This window comes from Podarcis filfolensis, assembly GCF_964270895.1.
Source record: "Podarcis filfolensis genome assembly, chromosome: 5".
Taxonomy (NCBI): Eukaryota; Metazoa; Chordata; class Lepidosauria; order Squamata; family Lacertidae; genus Podarcis; species Podarcis filfolensis.
Window position 1 is genome coordinate 32,976,978 of NC_139608.1, and position 11,953 is coordinate 32,988,930.

General features: G+C 41.4%; 1 protein-coding gene across 1 annotated transcript in view; it reads left to right on the forward strand.

Moving 5' to 3' along the window:
* RBP1 (retinol binding protein 1) overlaps positions 1-11,538 on the forward strand; it is a 32,432-nt gene extending 20,894 nt beyond the window's left edge. The window contains exons 3-4 of the mRNA XM_083613982.1: positions 6,504-6,605; positions 11,225-11,538. Coding sequence (XP_083470108.1) covers positions 6,504-6,605; positions 11,225-11,278 — 156 coding nt within the window. The 3' untranslated portion in view covers positions 11,279-11,538. The remainder of the gene's footprint in view (positions 1-6,503; positions 6,606-11,224) is intronic.
* The last annotated feature ends 415 nt before the right edge of the window (positions 11,539-11,953 follow it).

Sequence of the window (11,953 nt, forward strand, 5' to 3'; positions counted from 1 at the left end):
ACGCAGCCTGTCCTTAGCATTTCCAGCATTGCCTCTCCATGCATGCATTTTGAGGAAATGGTTGTAAGGAAACTTGGCATAAAATGGATACTTTTGTGTGCATGCATAGGCACATGTCAAACTTTAGAATGATCACATTCATTCATTTTACCCCACCCATCTGCCCGGATTGTCCTAGCCACTCTGGGCTGCTTCCAACAAAATACAGCATCAAACATTAAAAACTTCCTGAAATATCCTTCATCCAAGGATCACAGGGTGGTTTTCAATATAAAAACACAAAAATGCTTATTTCTGACCAGTCTGATCTTAAAAAAGAACTGTCTGTGTCCTTTTTCCAGTTACTTTTCTGCATACTGTTTTAAAATGGAAGGCGAGATATGTAACAGCATGCACGACTCTCTGTCAAAACCAATGTTAGCTTTAACTGAAGTCAATCAAGCACAAACAGTCCTACACCATCAAATTCTTAGTTTAGTCACATTAGTTAAGTTAAGCTGATTAAGTGCTTAGAAAGGGCATACTATTTCACAGCACCCTAACATTATGTATTATGTGGGCATGGCCAGCAGTTCCTGGTCATAACTTTCTTTTGTTAGGGGGATTTCTAGCTAATGCCTCAAGATGTGTGGCTGATTTTTCTTCAAGTGGGTGGAGGGGTGGATCTCAATAAGTCTGAATGAAAACCCATATGCACATTTCTCTTGTTATGCAAGATCTGTATAAAAGAAAGCAGACTGGGCTAAGCTAGCCTGAATTTCTCCTACAGGTTATGGGGGGTGTATTTCTTTGGAATACATTCAGAGAATATGCAAGAAGTGTACAGAACCAGGCTATAAAACAGTTAAACTGCACACTTCAAGTCACAGCATGCTTTCCTACTGGGTTGTGTGGCACCACCACCACGTGAATATGATGGGATGTAAGGGGGACAGTTTCTAGGTACCCTGCTGCAGAACCGCATCGGGCTTGATACGTCAGTGGTAATACCTTGAATCTAGCACGGTAGCAAATTGGCAGACAGTGCACTCCTTTCAATGGAGATGTTGGTGAGAGGTTGCCCCAAACAGCAACTATTCAGTAATGTTTTGCACTAGCTCCAGCTTTCAGGCAAAATTCAAGGGAAGCCCTATGTAAAGGGCATTGCAGTAGTCAAAGCAAATGTGAAACGGAAACTGACAGATTCCTTCACCTCTAGCTGCAAGCATCTGTGAGAGAAGGAATGCCTCTCTGTGGAGAACTGATGCAGGGGCAGGGAAATTGCTGCTTGTGGATGTGCTGTGCTGTGTGTCTTAATCTATGCTCAGCTTTATATTTGCAAATAAACCTAAATGTTATACGCATATACAAAACACACCATAGGTCTCTGGTAATGTCTCCTTCCAAATTTGTTTGTTAGCTTTATATCCTACCAAATGGTGCTCAAGGTGGCTAGCAGCAGTAAGAAAGAGGTTAAAGACAATAGAATTGTCAAAAACAGTACAACAAGAGGGATAAAATGCATCAACTTAAATGATTTTAAAAGCCAACCAATTAACCACCTGCAGCATATTTAAAGTGGAAAAAGTAAGACGAAGTGACAAGGAGCCCTGGAACCCTGGACAACCTCACCAAGTAGTTTCATATAGATGCTAAATAGCATGGGGAGCAAGATGGAGCCATGAGGGACAATGACCAAGGAATCTAACAGGACTTCCCCAATCACCACCTTCTGGAGGCACCCATCCAAGAATGACTGACACCACTGTATAATGGTGCCTCCAAGCGCCAAGCAACTAGCCAGTCCAAAAGGATACCCACACTGATGGTCCTGAAAGCCTCCAAGATGTAGTTTTCATCATAGATGAACCAACACAACAACAGCTGTCTTAATTTCATAAACAGGCCTGAATCCAAATGGAAATGGATCTAAAATAATCCTTTTTATCCAGGAAGACCTGAGCTGAGATACCACCAATTTGTTGGGGCCAATTCTTGTTGCTTTTGTGTTGTTGTTGTTGTTGTTGTTGTTGTTGTTGTTGTTGTTGTTGTTGTTGTGTGTGTTCACATACAGAGTTCCTCCCATGGCTGCTACTGCCCCAGTTTGCCTTTAACTGTTTGGTTTTCAACACGTTTTAATGTAAAACCCACAGCGGGCAAAGAAATCGCACTTGGCCAGGGATAACTGCAGTGCCCATGCAGCAGATAATTCCATCAGGAAACTGTAGCTAAAGGTGTCGTGAGATCTGTCTTCCATCAGAGAGTTTATATCTAGCATCCTGACAGCAGCACCAAGTACTAGTTGATATTTCACTCCCATGGTGTCTTTCGTTAACAAGCTGTTTTGTTTTCTAAGTGGTATACTCTAAGGGATGAGAAGTGTATCCACTCAAAGTTTAGAAACAGCGAGAGTTGTTCAGCTTTCAAGACAGGTGTTATCTCCAGGGTGAACACATGTTGCCTTCTAGGGAATTCTCTCTGCCTGCTGTGCACAGTTATCCTTGCCTGTTCTTTTCCCATAGGCAGCGTTCTGGTCCCTTATGTTGTTGATGCTGAGCGCCACTGGGAAACACTTAAAATAAACATGCTTCTTTAAATTGTTATAAGAGAGTGAATTTCAACAGGGAAGATTTAGTATGTTTCATGCACAATTGGAAATGGAACCAGCAGCATTAGTACTAGAAGCTATGAAACTAAATTACATTTTAAAGAAAATGCACATCTTCCAGCTAGGAGCCACCATGCAAAACATTCTAGTTAGCAAAGAATAATGAAGTTTCCTGGGCATGGGGTAACCAAAGCATTTTGTTTTCTATGCGTAAACTCCAGTAGGACTCTCTCACACACACCATAGCTCCAGGATATGTGGATTGCAAAATAAAGGAAGACTGCCTTCCCTAAACATATTTAATCTGAGATTTAAATGTTTCTGAATTCATTAGTGAACTTCAGTAACATTACAATGTTGCAATGCTTTCCAGGGCTCTTTTGCAATTGCAGGGGGTGTCAATGGCTTGTTCTTTTCATGCATCTACTGTAATGTACAAAGGAGCACATTGCACGTCTCCTCCATGGGACTGGGGAGGGAAGCGTGAACTCCCAGTATAGAAATAGCTTAAATATATGTGTTTTCCTGTTGCACTTTACAGTAGAAGTGTTAAGATAAGAAACTAATGCACTCATGTTTCCTCACTTTCCTGCAGTTGGTGAAAGAGGTCGCAGGAAATTTAGGTGGTGTTAAAATATTATACACATCTGACTTAGGATGGATGTACATGTTGCCTCAAGAAATTCAGGTTGTCAGATCTATTTTTATAGAGGTAATGTGAATGTGGAGGTGAGGAGACATTTGTAAGAATGAATCAAAAGAATCAAAGTAAAGGAAAAGTACTAGGCACCTGGTATAATAGCAAGCAATTTTATTCTCAAAACATTTTGCAAATAAGTCACAGCAGGTCACCATCCCTTCTACCCACTCCTTCAGGCCAGATGGTAAAAGTATGCCAAATCCATTTAAAACCTTCTATAAATCCTAATACAGTCATACCTCGTGTTGCGTTAGGTTCATGTTGCGTCTTTTCAGCTTGCAAATGCAGCAAACTCGGAAGTGTATACTTCCAGGTTTCACTGCACATGCGTGCACAGAAGCATTCTACATGCTTCGCACATGCGCAGAAACGCCGCTCTAGTTGTGGACTTTTCAGAGTGCGAACGGCACCCCGGAACAGATTGTGTCCGCAACTAGAGGTATCACTGTGTGTTATAACCACATTATAGCCAGCTAACACAATGAGGGCATCCTGCCTCTTAATTTAAATTTTCCTACTAAGCCTATCAGAGATCAGTCTCCTCCATTAATCAGAAGAGTAAGAAAAAAGATGTCCACATTTAGCTGACTAAAAACCTTTTCAGGAACTAACCAAAGACACTAACCAATAATGCAAATCTAAAGATCTAAAACATTGTTTTAATACAAATCTAAAAATCAAAACATTGGTATTGAAATAATGTCAAAGTCTATTAAAGCAGCAGCATTAAAATAGAATCAGTAGGAAGTTCAGGTGTGTCAATCCCAAGGCATGCTCTCCTCTTCCATCACCACCCCACACAGTTGATTCCAAGGAAGTTCACCAACCAATGGCTGGGCAGCCCTTCTCTCACTTGGAGCACCTCACCCTTCAGGGCCGGCCCACCCAATATAGGCAGGCAATGGGAGGTTACCACCTCAGGCAGCAAGATCCGCAGGGGCAGCAGATCTAGACTCCACGGAATTATCCTCTGCTGCAGCTGTGGTGGCAGCAACAACTGCAGTACACCCCTTGGAGGCCAGATCTGCCCAGTGCCCACCCAATGCCGCTTCTGCAGTGGCCTCTTGGTCAATAGGAGTCACTGCTGGTCTCATAGGTGCTACTTTTGTTGTTTAGTCATTTAGTCATGTCCGACTCTTCCTGACCCCATGGACCAGAGCACGCCAGGCACTTCAGTCTTCTACTGCCTCCCGCAGTTTGCTCAAACTCATGCTGGTAGCTTCGAGAACACTATCCAACCATCTCATCCTCTGTTGTCCCCTTCTCCTTGTGCCCTCCATCTTTCCCAGCATCTGGGTCTTTTCCAGGGAGTCTTCTTTTCTCATGAGGTTGGCAAACTATTGGAGCCTCAGCTTCACGATCTGTCCTTCCAGTGAGCACTCAGGGCTGATTTCCTTCAGAATGGATAGGTTTGATCTTCTTGCAGTCCATGGGACTCTCAAGAATCTCCTCCAGCACCATAATTCAAAAGCATCAATTCTTCGGCGATCAGCCTTCTTTATGGTCCAGCTTTCACTTCCATACATCACTACTGGGAAAACCATAGCTTTTACTATAAGGACCATTGTTGGCAAGGTGATGTCTCTACTTTTTAAGATGCTGTCTACTACATCTTTATTTTCCCCTTTGTTCCTGGTGTAGATCTTCACGCACCACTTTCTTTTGAACTAATTAGCCAGCTCATGGGTTGCAGGAATAAGTATTTCTGTCTATATATTTGGGGACTGGCTGGTCTGAATCCAATGTCTTGCATTTGGGAGGGAGTGGGGATAGACACGGGGAATATTCAGTCAGGCGCTGTTCCTATGTGACCGGTGTTTGTACAGCCCCATGCAAGTCTTACTGAAGCGAGTGGAGATCGTATTGCATTTAGCATGGTGCTTGCCTTATTTGAACTGTCTGGGGAAGTAGACACAGTATTAATAAAAGAGCCAAAAACACACCCCTTACTACAGTCATATGCTTCCCAAAGATGGTGGGGGTGGGGGGAAATGGGTTACTGGAAATCATAGATTATGAGAAAGCTGGGTTAAGAAGTCCCTTGCCTTCTGTCTTTCTGAAGCCATGCTAAATCACTTGAAAGAAAGATTGGTAAAAAGGAACTATAAAAACCGCTGCATTTTCCCAAGGTCAATTGGCTTTGTAGCCAAAGATTGAAAATGCTGAACAGCGGCTCCTCCTGCTGGTTGAAAAGCTGCTTGTGCCTTGTCAACAGAATCCGTGGTAGTGAGGAATGATCAAAGTGCTTGTAATGAATCTAGTTATTTCCCGCTCTTGAACTGGGCATTAGACAGGCACAACTTTTTTTTCTGGCTACATCTGTGCTAAATGCATGTGTAATTCCGCTGACTTCTGTTAAACTAGCTCCGATTAGCATAAGCTGTGTGGATTCTATAATGCAGCACATCATTTGTTGACCAAGTCTATCCTTTCCGCAGCCTATCAAATCGACAGGTTATGCATACAGACAGGAGCTGAACTATAGTGGAGTTTATTGTTCCTTAGCTTTTACGATGTGTTTTTCTCACTGTGGATTGTTTTTAAAGCCCCTTCTTTTAACCCAAGTATATCTACTGTGTAAAAAACCCCAGAGAAATTGGAAAAACCAAATAGATGGGTATTTTTAACTGTTTATTCAAGATTTTAACATTTCAACATCCAACAGTTTCCCCTAGTTTTCCCTCCTTGCCTTCCACAGTCTATCTCCCCCAACCATAGATGGTCCCTTCTTAAATAGTTTAACCAACTCTACTAAGATTTTTTAAAAATGCAAAATAAAATAATCTATACAACATAGAAAGCATATAAATAGATTAAATTATAGTCTGCTCAGGGTCATATGTTTCCCATTCTATTGGGCTCCAGGTATTATTCTGCAAACAACTCTAAGGGAGAAATCCTATAGCAAGTGCCGCTGGGATAAGCGAGTTAGGCTTTAATGAATCTCTCACTTAATCTGAAGGCTACACCAGTTTATCTCCCTCATTGTTGATTTATTCGGAAAAACAGCAGTTGCCTTCTTTTGGAAGAAGCTGTAATAATAATAATGATAATAATAATAATAATAATAATAATAATAATAATAATAATAATAATAGTTGCTCTTCCATTCGGTATTGAGTTTTGCTTCCTAAAGGAAATTGACCCCAACTGGGTTTGAGCTGATGAATTTAAAAGTTACCATCATACTGTTTTTTTTTTAATGCATTTTACTAGACCTGTGTGACGTGGGACGGAGATAAACTTCTTTGTGTACAGAAAGGAGAAAAAGAAGGCCGAGGCTGGACCCAGTGGATTGAAGGGGACGAAATGCACTTGGTAAGGACATGCAATGTTTCAGATATATTTCCCTCACCTCTCTCCACTCCCCAAAGTCTTTATTTGTTCATATGGCTAAATGCAATAATCCGCAATTTGCTTGTGCATTATGCTGGCTAACTCTGGAGTAATTAAGCATTGGCATTGTGTTTGATTTACTTCTAAGGCAATAATCTCTTTCGTGTCCCTGTCATAAATAGCAGCATTCTAAATTCAGCAAATCTTTATATTAACCGTCAAATTGCTTTGATCCATTTACACAAGAGAAAGCATGTAACAGAAGTGCCCTTGACTCGCTCTGTGATACAAAACGGTGTGTGGCTGGGGAAGATTTTTGCATCCCAAACCACAGGTCATAAGTGGAGGAAGGGAGCTATTTTCTTTTCTTTTTAAGGCTAGAATTTTTTTTAGCTTAGGAAATGAAAGAGAGCAATTCCGTTTTGAAAGTATTATTTCCTTTCTAACCATTATTTCTGACTTTCTGAGATAGTAGGACCTAATAAAGTTTATTGCTGCTGCTTTTTCAAGTATCTTGTTTATAGCCCTCTTGAAAGTCCTCTTCCCACAGGGGGCTACAAACTCATCCCTGAGAACTTACTGCCTACTAAATGCACTTCACCATTTGTTTAGGATGCTAACTTGGTAAACATCCAGATGAGCCATTGAGATTGTAGATGGATGGAGCTTTCAAGTTTGAATTTCCATCAAAGCCAACAGGACGAGCTGTAGTAAAATGAGAGAGAGAATAGTTGGGTTGGAACTTGGAGACATGCTTCTGAATCTCACCGCAGTCTTTATTGCATAACTCTCAACTTCTTCGCCATCTGTAAAATGAGACAACAGTTTCAACGCCAGCACTCTAATCCTAGGAATATTTAATTGGAAGCCGGTCCTATTGATTCTAATGGCATGTGCTTCCAAGAGAGGCTCTGTGCAGGCATTGCAATTAGGGAGGGCAGCTCAGTCACCTGGGAAAGTAGCAGGGAAGCAGGGAGCCTTTGATATCACACATTTGGGGGTTATAAAGTGCACAGGGTCCACGCACACTTCAGACAGTTGCAACAGAGGACACAGAGCTAGTGCACTTATTCCTGCTGTCCCCATATATTTACATTTTCCTAATTATATGGGACTTAAGTGAAATTAGGATCTCATCCTTAGGGGCAAACTAGGTATTGATAATAATGTATTGTAATGGTCAGGCCAATGGCAGCTTTGTACTCAGGATCAGTAACAGCTGGCAGTGACCATTTTTACCAGGAGCACAGTGAAGAGTTGACCTTTCCTGTGGTGCCAATCTTGACTGAGCCCCCATGAAGCTGTTGTTTTAAAAGTAAAAGATAAGACACTTTAAAATGTCAGTGCACAGGCACATTTAACAGGAAGTTTAGTTCAGCCATTATAGTGTTATAAAAATGTATGGTGATAATAACGCCACACATAATTTCTCCTTCTGCTAATTTTCTGTAGAATTCATACCTGAAAGAATCTGTATGATAATCCTCAAGCAAATATGTAGTTTGTTTTGATTAAAGCATTGCCAGATCTGCAGCCATTATCACTACACGGGGGTGGGGGGGTGGGGGGGATAACTGGTGTGTCTGTTGCAGAGGGGGTTCCTAAATAAAGAATAGGAAAATGGTTTCAGTGTCTCCATTTGTTTGTAATATGGTGCTGCACTCACTTAGGGAGTCTCACTTTACCTTGCCTACTGTAGGCTTCGCTCCATGCCCCATAAGCACGGGACACCTTTGCCTGGCGGTGCTGTGACCCATAGATTGCAGCAAAATACAGGGCAAGGTATGTGGTGGGCTCATGGGGAAAAGCTGCAAAGGAGAGGGGAATGCCTTAATAAGGCTGCTTCCCCTGGAACTCAGGGCCATTTTGCCTTGAGAGCTCCCTGCCTGCCCACCCTCGGGTTAGAGCCTTCACTGAGCAATTCTGGGTCACTGAGCAATTCTGGGTCGCTGGTTGACAGGGCTGGAAAGGGATATTTCTCTCAACTTGATTGGTACATGGTTGAGGGATTTCCCCCCACCTTTCCCTCAGTGAAATTACAGCCTTCCTTTGTTAGGCAAAGAGCATTGTTTGTGTGAGGGCAGAAATGGCATTGAGCAGGATCAACATTGTACAGGGGGTCCCCATAAGTAGCCTGAGGACATAATTCGTCATGGCACTCCCAAGCTCGGCTTGGGGTTTGTGCCTGGTAGAAATCTGCACCTTGGTTGCCCTGTGAGACTTTGCTTGCTGGGCTTGCACCATGGCAAGGTTCAACACTGGCTGACTCGCACAGAACAGGTTTGGGGAGGTCCATTCCCGGCAGATCCATTCCATCAACATGGGGCTTAACCCTTGCCCTGTCTGCTGCAGTCAATAAAGATTTGGCCTGATTTTATCCCATCACTGTTCCACATTCTTGTTATTTTGCTGCTCTCATGGGTCACATAATGTGTCTACTTGGCAAATAATTTCCCACCACTAGGGCTGTAACTTCTTCATGAGACCATAAGTTAAGGAGCAGTAACTAGAAAGAGTGGTGTGTTGGGAGTGGAGTCTCTGGTAACGTGATTTACCGGCAAGCCACTTAGATCCTTGGGTTTCCAAGCCTTACTCTACTCTCCAAGAGTACCTCTAAGAGAACTATGTTACAGTCCTATCTGTGTGTCAGAAATGAATCCCTTTGAGCTAAGGGAGTTTACTCAAACATAAGTGGACTACAGCATTAGGTGCTGACCAAATTCACATCTACTTTCAACTAGTTATGCACATCAGGGGTTTGAGTGGGGGATAGATAGATAGATGATAGATAGATAGATAGATAGATAGATAGATAGATAGATAGGTGATAGATATTTCTAAACTGCCATATCCTAATCCACCATTGTTTGTATTTTATTTATGCTTTTTGACAGCTTAAATTATCACTTCTCTTACCTGCTTCTGAAAGCATCATTCATCTTTCCTCCCCTCCTCAATTTTTTTTAAAAAAAATACTTCTGTTGTGTTATTAATGTATTTGGATATCTCATCTTCACATGCTTGTATCTTTGAGAGTTTCTGAATATGTAGGGCATTCAGGCACCATAAAAATTATTCTATGATGCTTCAGTAATAATTTTATGGTCCTATTGAACTTCAGACAATATTCCAAATGTTAATTAATTAATCCTTTTATAACGTCTATTAAGTGATCTGCCATAAGCTTTCGGCATTTATTCACCATTCTTTCCAGGCAGATTATTTTCCAAGTCAGCATTTTTTAGTTAATTAAAACATACACATCTTATGTTAACTCCCATTCCACTTTAGGCTTTATTTCTCTGCCGCTGTCAAGTCGTTCCTGAGTTTTTTCTGTATTGTGATGTCCCTTTCTCTTCAATAGATAGCCCATTGTTGTGAGATCACACATCCTGGCTGCATTTACTCCTTTATCAAATCCATTGACACAAAAAATGAACAGAATGTGTGCCAGTATTTTTTCATTTGTTAAATCATTTCCATTCAGTCTGTCCCACTTTCTGGTACTTTTTGAAATCTAAAGTGCACTTTCTTTCCTCTTCCAGTTCCATTCAGATCACTCACCTGCTTTAGGTCACTCACCCCAGGAATGGATTTTCCTCAACTAGATTAATATTTTCTGTGAAGTGATATCAAAAGTTCTTCTTTAGACTGAGAAAATTATGCCCATAGCATCCAGGTCATTTTTTTTTTTAAAGTGTTATCTTATAAAATAACGTTAACTTTGTCCAAAAGTATCTCCTTTAAAAATACAAGTTTGATCTTTTCTAATAAATCAAAGGCATCTCAATTCCTGTCCCACACCTCTCCTTTTAGGTGCAAATATCCTATTCTCTATGGGGACTACTCAGGTTGAAGGTTAAGAGATTCTTGAAACACCTCCAGAATGCTTCCTTTAGTCTAAAGGGCTTTGGAGTGTATATGTTGGAAACGTCAACTGGTGCACAAAATGGCTGCTGGATTGTTAACAGCCGTTTGATCAGAGGCAGACCTTGGGGTCTCAAATTTCAATGGCACCCTGTGTGGCACCAAAATTCAGCGCCCCCCAACCTTTCACCTTCCATTCTACAACATAATTCTGGTGCCAAGTGCAGGCGAAATTGTGGCACTCCCCTAAATCCACTTCTGGTTTGCTCATACTGTGCTTCTCTTTGCCTGCCTGCACTGGGTTCTGCTTTTGTTTCCAGGACCGAGGTGCTGATTTTAAGTTTAAAAACCAGCTTGGAACCCCAGTACCTGATGAAAAGCCTCTCCCTTATGTTCCTACCCAGCCCACATTGCCATTTCCAAAGGCCCTTCTCAGCCCACTGAGGTGCGATGAGAGAAAGGAGGGAGGATGTGCCACATAGATATAAAAGAGTAGAAAGAAGTGTCTTGTTATCTGGATAGCTAATATCTTCATTCATACTGAGAAAATATTTTAAAATGTCCCCAGATAAGCGTTTATGTTTGTGAAAGGGGCACACACTCCCAATGTAATCATTCAGCTATTTCTGTTTGACTATGAATACTATTCGATTCTAAGGAAGACATCAGTGTTTATCTACGAAGAACACAGTGTTTGAAGAAGTAGCATTTAAGTATTGACTTTTCTTTTTCAGGAAATAAGAGCTTGTGGCGTCAAATGTAAGCAAGTATTTAAGAAGGTACAGTGATGAGCCTGAACCCAGAGGCCAAGAGGGTCGAATAAAATGGATGGACCAGCTGCCAAACTTACAACCCTGTTAGTGCACAAAAACCTTATCCCTTAACACCTAGAAAGGAGCCCATGGCCAACATCTAGCCATGTCTAATTGGAGCTCTGTAGTGGGTTTTGTTGCATACCGTATATGATATTTTAAAAAGCAATAGTTGAGTCTGAATGAGCATCATCATCATCATGTAGAAGTTCAGATTAAAGCTAATGAAACCTGAATTATGTGTGATTTCATCTTTATATAAATATGCAGATTTTTTTGTTTTTTAAAAAGGGTTGTCTGTGAAGTTTGATATTCACTTTGACTGCTAAGCATATTGTACCAGAACTGTACATAAAATACAATGCTGAGTCCAGACTTGCTTAGCTTAAATGGCAGAACTACATAAAGAATGATCAAGCCTTTTCTCTGGAACTGTTAGATTTGAGGAGCTGGTTTAGGTGGACCCCAGCCTTTGATGATGAGGGCAATTGCTGCTGTTGGCAGAGTTTCTCCTAATGGGGTTTTGCTTATGCGTTCACTGCAATGGACTGCTATTTTCCTGCATATGCATTGGGGATAAAATCAATGCACTTATTTATTCTTTAGCTATTGAAACCTGTTTCACCCCTCTCTTCAGATAGGACTCCAAGA